Below are 24,889 nucleotides of genomic sequence, written 5' to 3' on the forward strand. Positions count from 1 at the left end.
TGTACAATTCAGCTACACTGATTATACTCTTCAAATTATATACCCATTCTCACTATCATTTTCCAAATTATTCCACCACCATAGTATAAACTCATTGCTCCTGGAGCTTACATAGAAACTGAATCTATATTATATGAAGATGAATGGAATTTTAATTGTAAAACCCAATGAGTTAGTTAATGTAAGACCCTTAATATTATCTCTAAGAGAACTGTTAAACAAAGAAATCCACTACTTGGCAAATGTTACAAACAAATTATTAGAAAATATTTGGACAGCTATAAAAATGAAATTAAGAATATTTTTCATCATATGAAAGATACTGGTGGATATCCATTCCTTCTGTGGACTGTAATCAGAATTTTACTTCAAAGTAGAAGGAAAAATCTTACCTGTGATGATGTACTATCAGCTGCTTTCTTATTAACACAAATATCCGTTGCTTTGCTTATCTGGTTTTCTGAAGAGTCCCCCAAAAAAAAGAAAAAAAAAAAAAACTGAGCTATTTTAAAAAATACATAATGTAAAAAAGCTAGTTTGTTTTATATACAGTATGCAGGTGCTTCAAAACATCTGTGGAAATTTTCTGTATCTTTAAATTTCATTTTCCCATGAACTTTCAAAAGGCCCCTCGTAATTCATTAAATTTTCTACAGCTATTTTTGTCTGCTAATATGAAACACATATATAACTAGACACTCTCTTTGATCACCCCTTTGTCTTTCATAAAGGCAAATTTATAAGACAAATTATTTAAAACTTTACAATTCTAATTCTATCCTAAGGAACAACTCAGGGAAATAATTTAAAATATAGAAGACTTGAACCTTCTAACTAGAAGAAACAGCTATAATGTACACAGTGATTCAGAGAAAATACACATGCCTAACTGCAAAGTTGATTTGAACTACAAGGTCAGCGGTTCAAACTCACCAGCCGCTCCTCAGAAACTCCTATACTTTTTCTCTACTCATTTGTATTATTTTTATATGGAAAATATATGAAAGTTACTTCCAGAATAGCATAAAAAAATAAACCAAGCATCTTTTCTATTTCTGAGGAAAAGAAGAATATACTAAATTTTACCTAATGACTTTGGCATCTATTGAGGTCAATTTTAGCTTTTTACATCTTTGGTAATGTACTCAATTATCACCTTTTCTAATGTGGCTTTCTGGATATATCACCTTCTTTTCCAAGATGAGGCATACCTTTCATTAACAAATGTATACAATATATATAAATCAAGGGGTGTTTTTTTGTTGTTGTTTTTTTAGACAAAACTAAGTATTTATATACATATATAAATCTGTACTTTAAAACAGAATCACATAAATCGCTACCTATTAAAAGGTTATTCCAGGGTTGTTGTTGTTAAGTGCCGTAGAATTGGTTCAGACTTACAGTGACCCTGTATAGGGTTTCCAAAGAGTAGCTGGTGAGTTTGAACTGCTAACCTTGAGGTTCAAACTAACACACTAGGACTCCTATTCCGGGGGTGGGGAAATAAAGACTTTTCCCTTCCTAGAAGAACAACTTAATATATTATTTAGTGTTTTTTTAAAAAGCATTAAATTATTGATTTTTTTACATTTAGCACCTGTTCTGGAATATAAAATCCCCCAAGGACTAGTTTAACTCTACATTGACTGACTGACCCAACATGTAATAGTAAGGCACACAGATGACATTACAGGAGTGCCAATTAAGATTATCCCTTAATTGGTACTAGATAATTATTTTATGAGTACAAATGGAAGGTAAAATCTTCACTTGAAGAAACTCAAATAGAATTATGAAGGAGCAGTATCTTTTTTAAAACTATATATTTTTTATACTCTTAGAATTAAAGATGCTTAGTAAAAGCTGAGAGGGGATATTGATAATAAATCTTTTCTTTCTTAGTAAATGGCACTAACATTTAACAAGGTCTTAGAAATCTGAGTCATTTCTAATTTCTCCATTTCCCTTATCCACTTAACCTTTTATCAACAAATTACAAGTACTGTCAACTATGAAAAAACTGATACATAAAAACTATTTTCAAATAATTAAATGAACATGGAAACAGACTGACATTTGACTAATTTTTTTAAAGTGCATTAAGCTAGATAAAACAAGGAAGACCATACCCTTTCTCAACTATCATATGCTCATAAAAATTTTAAGAAAATGCAATAGTTTCATTAAACTGCAATTCAGATCTTTGTAGAAGAGTATCCATGGTACTAAATTCCATAGAATTAAACAACAACCCAAACCCTACTAATATACTTACTTCTCAGCAAGAAAATTTTTATAATTAGAAATACATCTCATCTGGGAACCAACCATGAATAATTACTTTACCTCAAAATTTCATGAATAAAAACACAACATAAAACAATACTCATACTACATCATCTTCTGTTCTGACATACAAAACAATCTTGCTTGTCCACTAACTTTGATCAAAAGTAAGTATATTTTAATATCACAAACATGAATAATGATGTCTAAGGAATAATGTGGTGGCACACAATGCCAAGAAATACTGTTCCTTTACTATGTCACACTTTTAAATAACAAGCATTTTTTATAACAAAATTTCACCCTTATATTTTAGATGTTCACATTCTGAGGGTCGGATTCCACATCTGCCCAATATTAAATTTTGACCTGCATCAGACTGGCTCCAACAACTATGAAATACTATGATTTTACAATAAAATAAAATTTTGAGGGCAAATGCAGTAACGGACATATGACAAGGTTTGGATATCTCACTTATAAACAGCAGTTCTGTACTCTTTCTTAAATTTCATAGTCACTATTATCAGTAAGAGGAATCCTGGGTACTTAAATCAGCTAGACATAATCAAAGAATTTCTATTTATACTGTTCTCCACATAAGGAGTTCTGGTAGCGTAGTGGTTACAAATCAGGCTGCAAACCGCAAGGTCAGCAGTTTGAAACTACCAGCTGCTCCGCGAGAGAAAGATGAGGCTTTCCTGCTCCCGTAAAGATTTACAGCCTCGGAAACCCTGTACAGGGTCGCTATGAGTTGGAACCGACTTCACAGCACACAGCCACCACCACCATATGACACTAGGGAATTCAAAAAAGAAAATCATCCAAAGGCTATTAATTTGCTTGCATTAACTAATATTAAACACACATACTACTTACCAATTCTTGGGGTAGTAGTGCTACTCTGTTCTGCAGGAGATGAAGTACTAAAAGCAGAAATTGGAATTTTCATCTGTATAGGACCTCGATTACTTGATGGACTATAGAGTCCTGATGGGCCTACTGTGGGTAGAGAAGTCCTTGTAGCTTGTACAATAGAGTGTGCTGTTGGAACAGCTTGTACAGCAAGTGTTGTTCCTAATGGTGCAGCATTGGCAGAAGAGTTCCTCTGAATACTAGAACTGGGCACTGATGGAACGTTGTTTGGTTTAGTGGGGTTTGGCAAGGATGGCAATGATACTGGATTTTTGGTAAGACTATTCACTGTTGGTGGGCTTTGCACAGAAATAAATTCAACGTTGCCAGAAGGTTGATTAGTCACTAAAGTCCCTGGATGGCTCTGTAGGAGCTGAGGCTGTGATGATACAGCAACAGGTACATGTAAAATCACTGGTAAAGGTTGTAAAGAGATTGTAGGCTGGGGATTTCCACTAGGCACCTGAGTAGTAGCAACTACTGTAGCAGTGTTGGGTGCAGGAAGAACTGATGTTGCTGTCAGAGAACCCGAGGTTGCTGGAGTCTGAAGTTTAGGTTGACTACTGACAACTGTCGGAGGAGTGATAAGGTTGGCTGAAGATACTATAAAAAAGAAAAGAAAGTCTCAGTTTAAGTGACTAACTCCATATATGTTAGGAGAATATATCACATATAAATTCAACATATTATAGCAAATACAATAAAATCTTTTATAACAAAATTATTTCCAGATTCTAATTATTAAAAGTCTTAGAATTAAATTCTTAGAAGCATTTTTGTTGTCTGATACAATATGGAAGTAACACATGATTTATGATTAATATGGCTGACTGCTATCTCACTACTAAAACAGTATCTAAAATTACTATAATCACATTAGAGCAAATAAATGCAAAAATATCTAAAAAAAACATAAATATCTACCAAATAAGTGGTTACAAATTAGGTTGCTAATCTCATGGTCAGCAGTTCGAAACTACCAGCTGTTTCATGGAAGAAAGATGAGGCTTTCTGCTCCTGTAAAGAGTTACAGCCACGGAAACCCCGTACAGGGTCGCTGAGTCAGAACTGACTCCATGGCACATAACAACAGCATATGTATATATGTATATATATAAAATTCAAATCACTCCAAACACAAAAATTCCTTAAAAAACCTGCAGTATGTAAGCTACACAGTAAATCTATAAAAATATAATGAGCAATAGGTTAGTGGTTATGAATCGGGCTGTGAACCACAAGGTCAACAATTCTAAACTACCAGCTGCTCTGTGGGAGAAGATGAGGCTTTCTGCTCCCGTAAAGATTTACAGCCTCGGAAACCCTGTTCAGAGTCGGAGCCGACTCGACGGCACTTAACAACAACAACAAATAGATAACCTTGGTCATTATATTTTATCATTGTTATTATTAAGTGCCTTCGCATTCTGTGGCTCATAGGTCCTAATGATTTTGTTATTGTTGCTAAGTGTCATTGAATCAGTTCCAACTCATAGTGACCCTGGGTAGGGTTTCTGAGGAGCAGCTGTTGAATTTGAATCACCAACCTTGTGGTTCAAGTCGAACTTACGGTCTAGTGCTTCTCCTACAGTGCTATACCAGGACTCCCAAGAGAAAAACCCATTGCCATTGAGTTGATTGCAACTCAGAGTGATTACATAGGACCAGAGATTCTGAGGCTGTTAAGTCTTTATGGAAATGGACTGCCTCATCTTTCTTCTGCAGAGCAGCTGCTGAGTTTGAACTGCAGACCTTTTGGTTAGCAGTTCAATGCTTAATATACTAGGCCATCAGAGTTCCTTCTAATAAGGAAAGGTTCCCTTTATTGATACTAAATGACAGACAAAAAAGCACTTAGTAAAGATGGGTAAAGGAGCTTTAGTACCGTAGCGGTTACAAGTCGGGCTGCTAACCTCAAAGTCAGCAGTTCGAAACTACCAGCCGTTCCATGGGAGAAAGATGAGGCTTTCTGCTTGTGTAAAGATTTATAGCCTCAGAAAACCTATGCAGGGTCACTGTGAGTGGGAAATCAACGCCACCACACATAACCACCACCAGCACCACCAAAGATGGGTAATGAATCAAGCAACAAGGGAACATACAAAGAGAGGAGAGAAAAGCAAAAGGCTTTGCACTTTTAACTACTTGTGTTAACTACTTGTGTTAATTTCATTTGAGCAGGCTTATAATGTTGGTAAGTGCTGTCAACTCAGTTTGGACTCATACTGACCCTATATAGGATTTCCAAGCAGCTGGTGGGTTTGAACTGCTGACCTTGTGGTTCACAGTCTAGTGCTCCACACCAGTTCACGTGCCAGGAGTCCAGGTTTATAATAGACGACTTCATTTGATTTCTTATCACTCAAAAGTCATAAACATACAAGAGCAGAATTCTCAAAGTGTGGTCCAGGTGCATTTCTGGGGTTCCTAAAACACTTTCAGGGAGTCTGTAATCTACATTTTTCTTCAAGAAATTTAAATTTGATGTTTTCATTGTATGAACATGTACAATGATGAGTAAAATTTCTGGTACCTTAGTGAAAAATCAAGGTATTGGTACTACACTATCACTATAACTCTTTATATCATATATTCACAGTAAAAAAGAACAGCAATGTAGCATCTTAAATAAATACAAAGTAGGACACCTTGATGAACAACAAAAACTAATTTTATTAAATCCCAACCCTTGAGCACAGGTATTGTTAACATTCTATTTGAAGTAACAAGGAACTATATGTGCACTACTGCTGCATGCCAAAACCTTAGTATAGTTGGCGCAAGTAAAAGTGCTTATAGAATGTCTAAGTTATACACTGAACCAAAAGCATTTTTCATGGAACAGCATCTTTATTTGAAAAACTTCTAAACATATATGTGCTGTTGCTGTTGTCAAGAGCTGTGGAGTTGGTGGTTCTAACTCACAGTGACTCTAGATAGGGTTTTTGAGGAGTGGCTTGTGAGCTTGAACCACTGACTGTGCAGTTCATACCAACCTTGCAGTCCAGTGCATTAACCCACAGTACCATACCAGCACTCCTAAAAGGTTTTTCAAGGACAACTGACAATAAAATTAACAATTGTGACTTGTTCTGTATTTATTAATGAAATGTGTCAACATGAGGAAGACTTGTATAACTGAACTAACATTTTCCAAATGTTCAATATTAGCAATATTCATCCAAAATGTAACACTCTTTACTGATTCTTTGTTTTGGAAAACGGTTAATTTCCATGAAAAATGTTATTTTTATATATTATGGGTTTATTGGCAACATTTTCAAATTGATAAATATTCTTTAAATTTATGAGTTCTAATTTTGGAAACAACTTGACAGTACTTAACAACAACAATTTCTACTAAGAGTAAATTTTACTTTGGTATTCTTGGATAGCACACACAGTTAAGTTTGTCACTACTGAAAGAAACTGGTGGTTTACAAGAAGGCCTGGCCATATTCTGAAAGGTCACAGCCTTAAAAACCTTATGAAATTCAGTTCATCTGTAACACATGGGACTGTCATGAGCCTAAATCAAATATATGATATTCTTAATTGTGATCCTGAATTCAAAACTTTGTAATCAGTATTCTATTTTGGACAAATGTGCCAAGTTTTTAATTTATTTCAAACTAGAACAAATATTAAAAAAGAACATTAGAAAAACAATCAATGTAATCCACCATATAAATAAAAAGGAAAAGAAACACATGATTATATTGATGGATGAAGAAAAGACATTTGAAAAAATCCAACATCCATTCCTGATAAAAACACTCAATAAAGTAGGAATTGAAGGGAAATTCCTCAACATAATCAAGAGCATATATACAAAACCAACAGCCTACATTACTCTCAATGAGAGAAACTGAAAGCCTTCCCTCTGTGAACAGGAACCAGACAAGGATGTCCTTTGTCACCACTCCTATTCAATATTGGGCTGAAAGTCTTAGCCAGAAGTGTACAGCAAGACAGGGAAATTAAAGACATCCAAATTGGCAAAGAGGAAGTAAAACTCTATTTGCAGACAACACGATCCTATATATAGAAAACCCCAAAGACTCAGTAAAAACGCTACTAGACCCTCATTGGAAGACTCAGCAAAGTGAAAGGACATAAGATTCAACGTACAAAAATCAGTGGGATTCCGCTATACCAATAACGACAGCACTGAAAAGAACATTAGGAAAGCAATACTATTTACATAAAAGAACTAAAAATTTCAATTCCTAAGAAAATATATTCTGATATTAAGAGCATGTTACCTGTATTCACAGGGCTTTGAAAGGAAGGCGGGGCACTCTCACTTATATTTCTTTTGGATTCCAGCATTTGTCGCACTGTACCTGCATTTCTATGAAATAAATATTCACACAAATTGTCAATGAAGATGCCATTGGAGGACACCAATTTATGTAGAGGCATACCTCAGTGATACTGAGGCTCAGTTCCAGACCACTGCATACAGCAAATATCATAATAAATTAAGTCGCATGGATTTTTTGGTTTTCTAGAGCACAAAAATGTTATGATTAAAGGAAGTCATGGCATGGTGCTGTAGGATAAAGACTGGATTCCTAACCAAAAAAATCGGTGGTTCAAACCCACAACCACCCCTGGAAACACTATACAGAGTTGCTATGAGTCAGAACCAACTTGACAACACTTAACAATATACTGTACTCTGTTAAGCATGCAAATTATTAAAAAGTTTAAAATATTGTGAGAATTACCAATATGAGATGAGACACAAAATGAGGACATGCTGTTAGAAACATGGCATGGATAGACCTATTCAATGCAGGGTGGTCACTTTGTAAATAGTAAATAGCTGCAAAATACATACAGTGAAACACAATAAAATGAAGCATGCCTATACAGAGAAAGCAGTGGCTCTTGGGAAAGTGCGGCTAGGCTGAGTATTTTGCCACACTGAACTACAAATGAATGCACTGAGGACATAGCTGGCACAAAGCAGCCCGGGGGCCTATGGCATTAGAGAAGAATTTTCCTTTATTTTATAGTCTAATGTCCTCAATATTTTCCCTATATGATCAAATGTAGATTCCAACATTTACAAACAGAAATCTTCCTCATCCCATTTCTGAATTTCTTGAGAGAATATTAATTTAAAATAGTTTTAAAAATCTGATTGAACAAAGAAAGTCTTATAATTTACAAAAAGGAACAAAACAAAAGAAAATATGATATAACACAGTATTACTATTAAGTGCTGTCAAATAGATTCCGACTCACAGTGATCCTATATATGGGTTTCTAAGGAGTGGCTGGTGGATATGAACCACCAACCTTGTTGTTATCAGTCTAACACCTATAAATATGTATAAATACATAGGACTACATTCTAAGATTTTTCTGTAAACTAAAATAAAAACTTTATTCTGTTATTTCTAACTTTGGACAGACTATTTGCAATACTCACCTGTATGGAACATTATTATTACTGTTAATATCATTTGTAGGCTTTCCTGGTGATGCGGGTGGATTTGGTGGATTCTGGAGGAAAAAAAAAAAAAAATCAAGGTAAGTATAAAGCATAACCAATACACAGGAAACTTTAAAAATAAGAACATTAAGGCTTTGTCAAAATATAATCTTTATTACTCTAAATATGGTACAAAAAATACTAATTAGAGTTAAGAGAAGAATTTTCATCTTATTATTGTCACTTGATAATTGTAGCATACTAAGTAAATCAATCTACTTAGGATGACTGCTAAAATTTGAAAGGTAGATATCAACAATATTAATCTAAAGAATAACTGGATTCATTGATTTAATAAATATCTAATGTATTCCTACAATAAACTAGACATTGTTGTTCTAGGCTGTTGAGTTGATTCCTACTCATAGCAACCCTGTATGACATAGCAGGATATAGGATATCCTAGGCTGTAATACTTAAATAAGCACATCACTGGTGTGTTATCCATTGAGCAACTGCTGAGTTCAAACCACTATACCACCAGGGCTTGTTACACACACATAAATCTATCCAAGGGGTTTCCAAGGCTGCAAATCCTTATGGGAGCAGAAACCTGCTCATCTTTCTCCCATGGAGCTAATGGGTTTCAACTGTTAACCTTGCAGCTAGCAGTCCAGTGCTTATCCTACAGCATCACCAGGATTCCTTTTATAGTAAGCATGTTATTAAATGCTGTTGAGTAGGTTCTGACCCATATTGACCCCGTAAGGAGTAGCTGGATGGTTTGAATTGCCGACCTTGTGGTTAGTAGCCCAATACTTATTCTACAGAGCCACACTAGGATTTCATAGCAGGCACAGCATATATAATATTGACACTAAGAATGAATACACAAGATAGGTATTTATTCCTTGAGACCCATTCCACCAGCATTTAATATAAGCAGTATCGTAAGTCACAAACAAGATTCTCAAATTAAAATTATTTTAAGATTTTTTTGCCTTAGAAAAGCTCCTACTCTTTGGTCAGCTGAGGTACATCAGAGTATGGGGGAACCTAGCAGCACCAACCCTGGCACCTGAAATCAGGCATGGCTTACTCCAGACCTGCAGAACTGGATCTGGCAAGCCCTGGACTAGCAGAACCTCTCATCCTTGGCTGTCATTTGGAATGGAAATGCCCTGACCCCCCAACTATTTTGGAGTCTACATGAACTACTTCAGGATTGGATGCCAGAACAGACATCACCTAGATTACAGAGAGCTGTCTTCTCATCCCTTGCACACCTACAATCTTGGGAGGAAGAAGACCCCAGAAGCTCCTCCCTGTGTCTGGAACCTAGTTATTTCTTCTCATTGTTTTTGGTTGTTTGTTCTTTCTTCCTCTTATATTCTTCTCTCTTACTTTTTATCCTTTCAATTTTGACTTTCATTTTTTCTGCTTCTTTCCCAACGGATGTTTCTTATTTTTTTTATCCTCTTTGTTTTTCTTTACTATTCTCTGTTCTCTTTCCCTTTTACATATTACTCTCCCTGTGTTTACTTTTTATTAATTTTCTATTGTGAAGTGAGTAAAGGTTTATAGCACAGATCATCAGTCCCATATTTAACAAATAATGAATTCATGTCATTACAATGAGTGCAATCGATTCTATGTACCATCAGTTAGCAGTATTCACTTCATTTTCCCTTTCCCCACACTCCATCAATTCTGTAACCATCAGAATGTTTCATTTATCAAGAAAATCTTTTAACTTGTTTACAACAGTGTTCTCCACGCAGTATTTGTCCTTTATATGTACTAACTGGTAGTTCTGATGCAGCACTGTGGGCTAATGCACTGAACTGCAAGGTTGATTTGAACCACAAGGTCAGCAGTTCAAACTCACCAGTCGCTCCTTGGAAACCCTGTACAAGATCGCTATGAGTCGGAATCAACAACTGCACATTAACAACAACAACACAGTGTCCGCCAGGTTCATCAATGTTGTTGTGAGGTGCTTTGAAGATTTTTTGTCACTCTTCAATGTTGCATAATATTCCATTGCATGAAAGTATGCAAGTTTGTCTATACATTCTTCTGTTGATGGGCATTTAGGCTGCCGACATCTTTTTGCTATTATGAAAAGTGTTGCAATGTGTACAAATCTAATCATGGCATAGTTCTTACTTCTTTAGGATATAAACCAAGCAAAAGGATTGCTAGGTCATACAAGTAGTTTAATTTCCACCTTTTAAAGAAATCACCAGACTGTTTTTCACAGTGGTTGCACCATTTTACAGTCCCACCTCAATTGTAGGAGAGTGCCTGTCTCTTCACACTTCTTGCCAACATTTGTTGCTTTCTGTTTTTTTTGGAACTTTGCTATAAATGCTGGAGTGAGATGATATTTCATTGTTGTTTTGAGTTGTATCTCTCTAACAGACTACTGAGGTGTGGTGTTGTAGGATCAGCACTGGACTTTGAACCAAAGGTTGGCAGTTCAAACTCATCAGCTACTCCTCAGAAACCCTATACAGTGTTGCTATGAGTCAGAATGGCACTTAACAACAACAATGGCTAATGATCATGAGCATTTCTTCATTTCTGTTGGCCACCTGAATGTCTTCTTTGGTGAAGTGTCTGTTCATGTCCTCTGCCCATATTTAAATTGGATTATTTGTCTTCTTCTTTTGAGGTCTTGAAATGTTTTATGTTTTTGGAGTAGTACTTCATCTGACATGTCCTTGCCAAACATTTTTTTCCCTTAGTCTATGGGTTCTCGTTTTACTCTTCTAGTGAAATCTTTTGATAAATATGTGTCTAATTTTCAGGGGCTCCCAGTCATCTATTCGTCTTCTGTTTGTGTGTTTTCAATTACAGTTTTTCTGTTCCTTTTTTTTTTCAATTTATGTTTGACAGTGTATTTATGCCATGTATATGAGCTTCTAAGTTTGTACCTATTTTTTCATATGTGGTCTAGATAGTATATAGTTCTAAGTTTTAAATTTAGGTCTTTAATCCTCGCTGAGTTCATTTTTTTATATAGTGTGGCATATGGATCTTGTTTCCGTTTTCTGCATATGGATTTCCAATTTTGCCACTGATAGAAGAGATTACCTCTTCCCCATTTAGTGCATTTTGGTCCTTTCTAGAAGATTAACTTACCATAGCTGGATGCCCACCCATCAGGCAACAGCCAGTACCAGCTGCTATATTCGAGACCAATTATAACAACCAACATCAAACATGTCCATCATAAACCGAACTGAATCAACAGCCAACAGAGAATGGTGTACAAGCTCATGCCCTAAGTGAGGCAGCTGGTGAGTGCCTAAGAACACACCAATATACATTCGCTAACAATACAAATATAACACCAACTCAATGTCTTGAAAGCAGCAGACAATTTATGTTCATATGAGGAAAGAAGACAGAGTGGCTCAAACAAATGACCAAGAGGCAGAGCTAGGAAATGTTCCTAGAGAAAAATGGACATTGGAATTACCTGAAAAAGAATTCAAAGTACTATATTTGAGTACCTCCAAATGAGGGGGGGAAATGCAAGACTTCAGGAAAACACTAAAGGAAGAATCAAACGAAAAAGATAAAGGATTGGAGATAATACAAAACCTGCAAATAGAAATGCAGAAGATTAACACTAAGCTTTCAGAAATGGTCAATACATTGAAAGAGAAAAGGAGTAGGAATAAATCAATGGAAGCTCAAATTAATGAACTTGAAGATGCATCTCGCAATACCAGTAAGCTAGAACAATCAGAGAAAAGGATGAAAAAAATCTGAAGGAAGTCTAAGAATCCTGTGGGACAACATTAAGAGGAGTAACTTGAGGGAGAGACAAAGAAAAGCACAGAAAAGACAGTTGATCTATTTAATGGAAGAAAATTTCCCTAGTATCATGAAACACAAGAAGATAAAGACATTCAAGAAGAATGAACCCTTAACAGAATACACTCCAAAAGAAGGTTAAGAAGACATCAAAGTCAAACTCTGCAAAATCAAAGGAAAGGAAGAATCATGAGAGCAGCTTAGGAAAAACGAAAAGTCACCTATACAAAGGAGACTCAATAAGCTTAAGCTCTGATTTCTCAGCAAAAACCATACACATGCTGGCAAAAAGAGAATGGGAAACATATACAAAATTCTCAAAGAAAAAAAAATGCAACCAAGAATCATATATCCAACAAAACTGTCCCTCAAAGTGAGAGAGAAATTAGAACATTTCCAGATAAACACTAATCACAGCAATTTTTAATAATCTGGTCAACTTCACAAAACATACTAGTCTTTGAAATTGAAAACCAACAACAGCAGACAACAACCTAATGTTGCCATACACAGCAACACCACCCAGAATTCAATCCAGATACAGAAGGATCCAAAGTAAAATATAAATCTACAAGACTGAAAACAGGGAATCAGAGATAGCAATTTGTAGTGAAGACAACTACAAAACAAAAAGAGGAAAAAGTACAGTTACAAAACGTCCCAAAGGTGAGGAAACTATATAAAACACTGTTTAAAATTGGGGAAGAAACTAATAAATAATAAGGTATCCTGTAAGAAAATTAATGGACCTTCAGCGTCAAATCCAGAAAAGCAAAAATCACCAAGATTTAGTAAATATTAAAACAATGTTGTTGTTAAGTGCCATCGAATGGATTCCAACCTATAGCAACCCTGTATAAGGTTTCTGAGGAGCAACTGGTGAGCTTGAACTGCCAATCTTGTTCAAATAGCTTTGCAGTCTGGCACATTAACCCACAGTGACACACCAAACAACAGTAAAGAGTAAACTGACAGGAAAAAATGCACAAACAAAATTGTCTCAGCACAGAAAATTATATGAAATAAGAAAACCAGTAGCATCACCACAAAGCATACAGCAAAGTGACTGCAATCCATTTATACCTTTCAATAATGATAATAAATGCCAATGGATTAAATGCACCATTAAAGAGACAGAGTAGCAGAATGAACAAGAAAATACGATCCTTCAATATACTGTCTACAGGAGACACACCTTACATATAAGGACAAAAATAGATTAAAAATTAAAGTTTGGATAAAAAATTTATCATCCTAATGGCAGTCAAAATTAAGCATTAATCTCTGATAAAATAAACATCAAGGAATTAAAAAAAAAAAAAAAAACCAGGACATTATTTCATGATTAAAGGGACACTTGAAAAAGAGAGCATAACTATAATAAAATATTGATGCTCCCAATGAAATAGACTCAAAACACATAAATCAAACTCTAATAGACTTGAAGAAAGAAACAGACAACTTTTATAGTTGGTGGTTATTGATTAGAGCTGTTGAGTCTGCGCTTACAGTGACAATGTATAGAGTTTTTGAGAAGTGGCTGTTGGATTTGAACCACCAACCTTGCAGTTCAAAATGCCCTTGTGGTCCAGTGATTATCCTAGAGTGAAATGCCAGGATTTTACCAAAACAGTAGGAAATTTTAATATAACACTTATGATGGACAGAACAAACAGAAAGAAACTCAATGAAGACACAGAAGAATTAAATAATACATCAATAAACTTGACCTTATAGATTTATACAGAGCACTCAACCCAACAACAGCACAATACACATTCTTTTCTAGTGCACAAGGAAAACACTACACAACAGACCATATATTAGGCTACAAAACAAGCCTCAATAAAATTTAAAATACTGAAATATTATAATGCAGTTTTTCAGACCATAATGTTATAAAACTGGAAACCAGCAAGAGGAAGATCAAGGAAACAAAATCAACTGAGAAAGAAAATAACATACTAAAACCTTTGGGAAACAATAAAAGCAGGGATCAAAGGGCAACTTTTAGCAATAAATGCACACATCCAAAAAACAGAAAAAAATATCTAAATTAACACACTAAGGCAACTAATGAGCTCTGGTAGCGTAGTGGTTACGAATCGGGCTGCGAACCTTAAGGTCAGTGGTTCGAAACTACCAGCCGCTCCGCGGGAGAAAGATGAGGCTTTCTACTCCCATAAGGATTTACACCCTCGGAAACCCTGTACAGGGTCGCTATGGGTCGGCTCCGACTCGAAGGCACTTAACAACAACAACAACAAGGCAACTATTCCAACAATTAAAATAGACAAGAAAACTTACAATTAAAAAAAAAAGGAATAAAGATTAGAGCAAAAATAAATTAGAAATCTGAAAAACAACAGAGTGAATCAACAAGAACTACCTAAATTCATAAAACTGACAAAAACTGTTGCAAATCTAACAAAAGAAGATGCAAATAACACGCATAAGCAATGTTATCAAGTGACACCAATGGAAATAAAAAGGATGTTAACAGAATACTATGAAGAACTGTATTCTAACATAAGAAACAGATAAATTTTTAGAAAAACATGACTTGAAGTAGGAAACTTGAATAGATCTATGACAAAATGAGAAACTGATCAAGTCATTAAAATAACTCCTAACAAAAGTCCAGTCCAGATGGTTTTACTGTTGAGTTCTACCAAACATTCAGACTGGTTTACACCAATTCCACTCAAACTATTCCAGAACATAGAAACGGGTTGAAAGTGAGCCTAATTCTCATACCAGGAAAACGTATCACTAAAAAAGAAAATTATAGACCAATATCCCTCTTGAACATAGATGCAAAAAATCTTAACAAAATCCTACCAACAGAATTCAAATATATCATGAGCAAGTGAAAATCATACCAGGTGTGCAAGGATGGTTCAATACTAGAAAACAGTGCTTATGAAGGAAAAAAGGTAGACACCTCTCACTCCCTAATCTCAAAACCTACTACACAGCCACAGTTGTCAAACAGTGTGGTACCAGTACAGTGAGAGATACATAGATCAATGGAACAGAATTGAGAACCCAGAAGTAAATCCATCCACGGACAGTCAGCTGATCTGGGGCCAAAATACATTAAAAGGGAAGAGACAGTCTCAACAAATGGTACCGGCAAAACTGGAAATTCATTAGCAGAAAAACTACATAAGACCATTATTTCACATCATATACAAAACCAAACTCAACATGGATTAATGACCTAACTGTAAAACCTCTAAAGATCATCAATGGAAAAATTAGGACAACTTAGGGGTTCTCACAAATGGCATAAATACACTGCCAAATATAATTTTAAAAAGCACTGACAAAAGAAGACAAAATAGATGAACACAAGATTTTAGCAAAAGAGTAAAAACACAGCCCACACACTGGGTAAAAAATGCTGTGCAATAACATACCAGATAAGGGACTAATCTGTTCATGATCATCAGTCATTAGAGAGATGCAAATCAAAGCAAGATTATCTCAAACCACCATTAATAACAAAGTTCAAAAAGCCTCAAGTCCATAAAAAGACCAGACTTAAATTGGTGGAACCCCCGAGACTATGGCCCTTAGTCACCCATCAGGTCTGGAAGTGGATGCACACCTATAACTCAATTTTCAGCTAGGCAAAAGACAGGCCTGTAATGTAAATAGTAACACCAAGGAGGTATGTACTCCTTAGAAAAATTAACCATCTGAGATCAAAAGGGCAACGTTTACCTAAGGACAAAGTTCAGAAGGGTTAGGAAAAAACATGTAATAGAACAGAAAATGTAGGAGAAAGTGCAGTTAGTGATGTCACACTGTAGAAATTACAATCAATGACATGAAACAAAGTAAGTAAGAATTACTGAATGAAAAATTGATTTGCTGTCTAAGCCTTCACCCAAATCACAATAGAAGTCTAAAAACAATAGCAAACAAAAAGATATTGAAATGGCAAAAACAAATAAAACAAAATTTTAATGTTCTAAGACAAGCCTAAATAGTGAGGTTTGCCTTTAACTGGTTAATATTAGAGGGCAAATGAATAAATCTAAATAGGCTAAATGCACTTAAAAGTTTTATTCTTTATTTTGATAACTGAAGAGCTAAAGTGCTAACTGTTTTCTTTACTAGTAAGAAACTGCCGTAAAATAATGGATACTGTAACTACAAAGAAAGAAAACAGTTCAAAGTAGTTGAGAATAAAGCAACATATACCTAAACCGTAGACCATGAAGCAATGTATTAAATGACAATTAAAATGGTTATAAAACGATCTTTAAAAAGTTGGGAAAAACAAAATAAAAAGATAATTGAACATTTCTAAGAACTTTTTAAAGTGTCCTCATATATAATCAAAAACAGTAAAGAAATATATTATGGATATAAGTAACTTTTGATAATAATTAAGAATTGTAATAACAAATTCTGGAAATTATAGAAATCAAAACTATCTGGAAAGAAGAAAAATATTAACAAGAACAGGCAGAAAGATGTCCATGTTTAGCATTTGAAATTGATGTTGCCCATAACAAGTTAATAAAAACAGCAAAATTTGAAAACTTAAAGACCACCAAAACATTTCAACACTTTACCCCTATAATTACTAATTTCTATTATTTTTAGAAATTGCTTATTATTTGTTCCTTGTGTAGCTTCTAAAACAGAAACACTTCAGCATCTACAGTATTTTTACCTTTATTCTTTACAGCCTTTATGTCTCTCCTTTAAATAAACAAGAACTGGAAATTAGATTTTTGCACAAAACTTGCAAAAGTTCATGGTAGGAAGTATGCTAATTATAATTCGTTCAGCCACAGGAATGAAGAGAAACATATGAAAATTCATATTGTACAAAAGAATGGAAATTAGCAGTTGACAAGGGATAGGGAGTATGAAAGGTTATGTTGAAATTCATTATAAAGGGTGAAAGTGTCTTTTATGGTGGCAGGACAGTTACCCTGACTCTGGTGGCGATTTTTATAAATTTATTAATGGTATCTTTCCTGCTCCCTCACTCCAATGCAATGAATTCACGAGGGAAACAGGAAATTTCCAAAAATCAAAACGATCTGAACAAGATAAAAATATTAACAAGCACAGGTAAAAAGATGTCCATGTTTTTGCATTTAAAATTGACTTTACCTGCAAGTTAATAAAAGGAACAAAATTTGAAAGGTTCGAGACCACCATAACATTTCAACACTGACCCTGTAATTAGTTAACAGAATCATTGTAGTTGTTAAGTGCTGGCAAGTTGGTTCTGACTCATAGCGACCTGTCTAGGGTTTCTCAGGGGCTCGTGAATTTAAGGACCAACCTGAGGTTCAGTGCTTTATCTTAAAGCGCAACACCAGGATTCCAAAGAGAATCATATAACAATGCTAAATTCTTGATTTTGATATTGTATTATACTTATTGTTGTTGTTATGTGCCGTAGAGTTGGTTCCGACCCATAGTGACCCTGCAAAGGGTTTCCAAGAAGCAACTGGTAAGCTTGAACCACCAACCTTGCAGTTAAAAGAGCTTTGAAGTCTGGTGCATTAACCTACAACACCACACCAAAATGGCAATTGGGGAAATAATTTGTGAGACTCAAACCTACCAGTTGCTCCTTGGAAACACTATACTTATAGCATAAGCAGAAGACTGACAAGTCTACTAGAGGCAGCAGAAAATTAAGACTCTAAGAGGATAAACAATGGACTGCTAACCACAGGCTGGTGGTTCAAATCCACCAGTCGATCCTTGCAAACCCTATACAGGATTCACTATGAGTCAGAACTGACATGATGTCATTTAACAAGAAAAATGATAGATTAAACTAGGGCACTGGCAAGACTGTAGAACGAAAGCAAGATGGTAAGACAAATTCCAAAAATGTAATTTTGAAGATGGAAAAAATAAGTCCTCAACAATATAGCATTCTAAGACAGGTTAATATAGTGCTGATTTAGGAGAATAATGATAATTAGGAAACAATTGGGTTAATCAATTCTAGAGCTACAGCTCCTGAAACAACATACAGGAGGTTACAGAATGAAAGCAAAACTTCAAACCTGTAATAAAGTGTTTCCTCAAAATCCAGCATTTCCTACAATTACCAATTTGAACAAAATATTAATTATGCACAAATAAAAATTCTTACTTCTTGTCTTTTCTTAAGATCTTCTTTAGCTGCTCCAAACCGTTTGGTTAGCCTGGCAATCTTGGCCTTAAAAAAATAAGACAGAAATCAAATGACATATTCAGTATTATGTAACTAGAAAACCACACATAACAGTATCCTTTGATCATAACAATATTAAGGCAAGTTGATTTAAAAATATGCAGTAAAACTTGTGAGCTTAGACTCAACGGGTCACGCAAGTTTTCTGCCTTTGATAACATGCATTCTTACCACTTTTCTGCTATACGGGTTCCAGCTTTCACAAGTTTTGCTGCACACTCATTCCTCACTTACCGACATGGTTAAGTTTCAAAGACCAGGTCAATATACAAAAACAGTGTTATATGAAAATGGAAGATAACTATATTACTACCAAATTACTTCATTATATACCTATTAAACAACTGACACTCATAGCCCAGCCAAGTTGAAACCTGACCTTAACAATCATAGCCACTATTAACTTTTTCCTCGCATCTAAAGGTTTGCTATTATTGCGAGACATATGTTGTTAATGTGGAAAAATACAAGATAGTCCTTTTTCCTATTTCCGTAAATGTGAAACGTCAGGTTAACAAGATAGTCAATAAATAAAGCTGTTATTGTTACGTGTCAATTCCAACCAATAGCAACCCTGTATATATACAGGGTTTCTGAGGAGCAGCTGGTGAGGCTGAACCACCGACTTTGTAGTTAAATGGCTTTGCAGTCTGGCACATTAACCCACAGTGTCATACCAGGACTCCAATAAATGAAGAGTAGGTGTATACATTTGTAAAATAGAGAATCATAATAAAAACAAAATGACCCCTGGTCCCAATACCTTGATGTAAACACTACTAATTAAAAGGTTAGCATTTGCTCCTAGAACTGGTGTGTTTGCTCACATACCAGTATATTTCTAATACATACGCTTAAGTTTTATGTTAATTTTAATCATAATTGTAATGAAAAATTTTCTCACTGAGATTTATAATAAGCATATCTATAGGTAAAAAAAAAACCCTCTTCAACACTATTTATGTTTATATATGTTATCCTGAGCCACTATTTACACACTTTCCTGTCTACTACAAAGGTAGAATGATTTTCAATGTCCTGCTAGTATGAAACAATACTGCATGAATTTTTATTCTTCTTTCAAGTAATGTCATAAAGCTACATTTACAGAAGTGGAATGCCTAGGATAAAGGCTCTTGCCTCAATGCTTTTCCGGAAAACTTTGTCAAATTGACACTTTCAATAACAGTGTAAATAAGTAGTGGTAACATTAATCTTTCAAATATTTCATTTTATATTCTGTCAACCATTAGCAATATGATAAAAATGTTAATAGCGTAAACATTTGTTAGTAAAATTTAGTATATTTTCACTAACTATACCAATTACTTGTACAGCTTATACAAACAGCCTACTCATGTCTATTGCTTAAACACACATTCAAAGAATATTTGAGGAGTGAGGAACAAAAGGCAGGGTAAAGAAAAAGGGAGGGGATGAAATAAAAATTATACCAATACATGAATATTTTGTTTCCTTTTACAGTCTTTAATAAAGGCATAAATGTTATCCTCTCAATTTTTTATCTGATATTGTATAATATGCATTTTGAAGAATTTTGTTGTTGTTAAGTGCCGTCGAGTCAGTTCCGACCCATAATTTATGGAACAGAATGAAAAGCTTCTCCAGAAAATTTCCTTTTATTCAGTGTAAGAAAAAAGATTTTACCTAATGATTTTTAAAGTTCCTATCAAAAAGGATTCACTTCTAAAACAAACTCCAAACCTTATAATATATAAAATCGCCAGCCACTTTCAAGTCTGTATCGATTCACAGCAACCCTATGTGCGTCATAGTACAACTGTTATCATATGGTTTTCAATGGCTGATTTTTCAGTTGTTACAAGATGCCTCCAATCTTCTGGTTAGAAGTTAACCATATTAACCATTTGCACATTACTGTAAGTCCATTTATATGGCCTAGGTAATCAATCAACTATTACTCCCAAACGTGAAGATGTTCCATGAGGCTCAGCTAGACATATCTAAGACTCAAAGACATATAACATTGTTTTATATCTTTAATAAAGGTTTACACCTTTCTAATTATAAAAATATTTCAGTATTTTTTCAAGAAAGGTAGTAAAGAAAGGTGTTTATTATAACCCAAGGATGACAATTTTTCTTTAGTCAGATTAACTGGAAAGGTATTCTGAACACTATATTGTATGTACAGTACAGTTCTATTTTTATTTAAAAATTATAACAAAAAGTTTTTTGTACATGTTGTAAGGTATATAGAAATAAGCTCTAGAAGGATACATACCGAAGTTAACAGTGATTATCTTTAGAGGCTAGTTTAACTCAAAGTGGGAGAAAGGTAAGTAGGACTACATCCTTACTTTATGAACATCTGAAGTACTCAAATTCTTTTTAAAAAGATCACTTGAAATTTTAAATCAAGAATTGAAAAAGAAAAGCAAGTTCTCCAAAGAACACAGTATAACTTTATTAACTCCGATTTCTCATTCTGTTTTCTTAAGTCAGAAATTTTGTTGAAGTCCCTCCTCTGTCCCCTAGCCCCCACCCCAACTCTCAGTTTATTCTTATATTTCCAAAAATAATTATTATATGTAAAACATTATTTTTCTCAGTATATTTTCTAATTGGTTACTGTTTCTGTATCAAAAAGTTACTGGTATATGTTGAATTTACTATCAGGTAACTGTTAACTATCTTTCTTCTAATAGTTTGATATGTTAAATTCTCTTGGGTTCCTTTTATCAATCATTTAGTAAAAAAAAAAATTTTCTCCCCATCTACTGCATTACCTAAGGGGTCCTGGTAGCATAGCAGATTACCAGCTGGTCTGATAACTCCAAGGTCAGCAGTTCAAATCTATCTGCCACTCCTCAGGATAAAGATGAGGCCTACATAGGGTCGTTGCAAGCTGGAATCAACTAGGTGGCATAAAACCATCTGCACTGTGTAACAGGCATCTTCATTTTATTTTCAACTTTAATGTCACACTCCTAATAATTACTTAAATCACAATTGGTTTAACTTTTATGAAGTTAAAGCTACTACTTCCTTATTTTTTTTCTAAACAGATCACACTATTGTTCATCTTTCCTCTGTTGGTATCAGCCAAAGATGTTACATTATCAAGTAGATTCCTACTCATCATATGCCTGTAATACAGACTAGAACTGCCTCATAGCATTTCTGAGCCTGTAATCTTTATAGCAGGAGCTCTGGTAGCGTAGTGGTTACGAATCAGACTGCGAACCGCAGGGTCAGCAGTTCGAAACTACCAGCTGCTCCGTGGGAGAAAGATGAGGCTTTCTGCTCCCGTAAAGATTTACAGCCTTGGAAACCCAGTACAGGGTCGCTATGGGTTTAGAATTGACTCAACGGCACTTAACAACAACAACAATCTTTATAGCAGCAGAGACTGACATCTTTCTCCAGTGAAGTGGCTGGTGAGTTTGAACTGTTGGACATTTTGTTACCCGCAGCACAGCACTTTAACCATTGAACCACCAGTGCTCCTCTCTGTTACTATAATGAGTAACTGTCAATCATTCATGATACAACTAGTCTTTTCATATACACCAGTGAGAGAAAATCACATTATGAGGTATTTTCTTTTGCTATAGGATATCAGAATTAGGGTTGCTCCATAAAAATGAAGTCTCAGATTTCTCAACTTTCTAGCTCAATTTTTATGAAATATGAATTCTCTATTCATCAAAGACTTAACAGAATGTTCTAGAAAAAATGTTTGAATCCAATCATTTTTTCAGAGAAAAACTGTGGGCTATATTTTCACTTCTACAATTTCAAAATTTAAATATTTTTAACTTCCTTTAGATTAATATAATAATTTTATTATTATTATTATTATAGACAAAATGGATTTCATTAGCATATGGTTGTATATAATTTAGATTTTCTTCGGGACCTTTAGCTTTTAGATAATCTTTATGTAGTTTATTTGTATTTACTCTCATTTCTAGTTTGAAGATTTATTTTATGACTTTCAAAGAATCAGCTTTTCCCTTATTGATTAATCTTCAAAAACAGTATTTTTTGTTAACGCCTTCCTCTGCTTTAAGTTTAGTTTGATAAAACTAAGTATGGTGTTATTGTTGTTAAGTGCCGATGGGTCGGTCTCGACTCATAGCAACCCTTTGCATAACAGAATGAAACACTACCTTATCCTGTGCCATCCTCATGATTGTTAGCACTGAGCCATTACTGCTGCCACTGTGCCAATCCATCTCATTTGAGGTTTTCCTCTTTTTTACTGACTCTTCACTTTTCCAAGAGTAATGTCCATCTCCAGGGATTTGTCCCTCCTAATAACATGTTGAAAGTATGAAAGATAAAATCTCAATATCCTGGCTTCTAAGGAGCATTCTGATTGTACTTCGTCCAACACAGATTTGTTTGTACTTCTGACAGTCCACAGTACTTTTAATATTCTTCTCGAAAACCGTAACTCAAATGCATCAATTCTTCTATGGTATTCCTTATTCAGTGCCCAACTTTCACACGTAAATTATTCAAAATATTCTGTCATGGGTCCGGCACACCTTAGTCCTTAAACTGACATCTTGGCTCTTGAACACTTTAAAGAGGTCTTGTGCAACATGCAGTTTCATGCAGTATGTAGTTGAATTTCTTCACTGATGCTTCGATGAGTTTAATATTGGATCCAAGCTAAATGAAGTCTTTGACAACTTCAAACTGTTCTTCATTGATCATGTTATTTATTGATCTAGTTGTGAGGATGTGTTTTGTTTACAGTACACCCCATACTTAAGACTACATAGTATGCTGTATTTATTTTAAATTCTCTTCACTTTCAGCAAGCAGTATGTATAAACATAAAAAAGTTTCCTATATTTTCTGTTATTAATGGATTTAAAGGCTAAAAATTTCCCTTTGAATACTGCTGAGGCTTTAACACGCAGGTTTCTGTATGTAGTACTTTGATGACATTTCTGATTGAAAGAATCAATTTCCATTTTCAAGTATGCTTCGCAATTATCAAAAACTATGTTTTACGGGAAAGCATTTGTTGATCATTTCTAATTCCATTATACTGTTGTTACTGAATCAACAATTGACATTAATTAGCTTACATTTTAGGATTTTCCTTGTTGTTTTTAAAACAAACTTGCCTAAGTTGCCAAAGAGCAATGACGGGTTTGAATCACCAACCTTGTGGTTGACAGTCCAGAGCTTACTTTACAGCACCATACTAGAACCCATAAAAGCTGCTAATGTTCTTATCTGGAAAATTATCAGATATATAATCCTAAAACAATGCATAAGCCTCTACATAAAAATAACTTTTAAGATTAACCTTGTAATTTGACATTTCTGGAAAAGTGAAATACACAACTTTTTCACTATTTAGAAAGCAACCAATCTCTGAACTATACGGAAAAAATACTACACAATGAATTCCCTAAGATACATACTTTTCTTTTCATACACACCACTGTTGTTGTTAAACGCCATTGAGTAGGTCCCGATTCATAGTGAACCCATATACAACAGAACGAAACATCGGCCAGTCCTATGTCATGCTCACAACTGCTGTTAGAATTGAACCAACTGTTGCCACTACTGCCAATCCATCTTGTTTGGGGTCTCATTCTTCTTTGCTGTCCCTACACGAACACATGATAGAATTCTGCAAAATCAATGATTTGTTCATTTCAAATACCTTCTTTAGACAACATAAGAGATGACTATACACATGAACCTCGCAAGATGGAACACACAGAAATCAAACTGACTACATCTGCAGAAAGAAAAGATGGAAAAGCTCCATACCATCAGTCCAGGGGCAGACTGTAAAACAGACCATCAACTGATCATATGCAAATTCAAGCTGAAGCTGAAGAAAATGAAAACAAGTCCACAAGAGCCAAAATATGACCTGGAATATATCCCACCTGAATTTAGAGATCTGAAGAACATATTTTAAACATTAAACACTACAGACCGAAGACCAGAAGTTATTGGATGACATCAAGAACATCATACAGGTTGTTGTTGTTGTTGTTGTTGTCAGGTGCCATCGAGTCGGAACTGACTCATAGTGACCCCATGCAGAGCAGAACGAAACAATTTCCGATCCTGGGCCAACCTCACTACCACTGCCACACTTGAGTCCATCAATGATGCCACCTGGCCAATCCATCTCGTTGGAGGTCTTCCTCTTTTTCTCT

The 24,889-nt window shown here is 34.8% G+C and overlaps 1 protein-coding gene across 2 annotated transcripts in view; it reads right to left on the bottom strand.

Annotated features, from left to right (window-relative positions):
- The window catches only part of ATF7IP (activating transcription factor 7 interacting protein), a 72,821-nt gene that overhangs the window by 24,493 nt on the left and 23,439 nt on the right, over positions 1–24,889 (bottom strand). For both annotated transcript variants that reach the window (XM_006866038.1, XM_006866037.1), the window contains exons 5-9: positions 18,621–18,686; positions 8,648–8,721; positions 7,470–7,558; positions 3,169–3,807; positions 393–460 (exon numbers count right to left, since the gene is read on the bottom strand). In XM_006866038.1, coding sequence (XP_006866100.1) covers positions 393–460; positions 3,169–3,807; positions 7,470–7,558; positions 8,648–8,721; positions 18,621–18,686 — 936 coding nt within the window. The remainder of the gene's footprint in view (positions 1–392; positions 461–3,168; positions 3,808–7,469; positions 7,559–8,647; positions 8,722–18,620; positions 18,687–24,889) is intronic.

Source organism: Chrysochloris asiatica, unplaced genomic scaffold, assembly GCF_000296735.1.
Source record: "Chrysochloris asiatica unplaced genomic scaffold, ChrAsi1.0 scaffold00086, whole genome shotgun sequence".
In the NCBI taxonomy this organism is placed as follows: Eukaryota; Metazoa; Chordata; class Mammalia; order Afrosoricida; family Chrysochloridae; genus Chrysochloris; species Chrysochloris asiatica.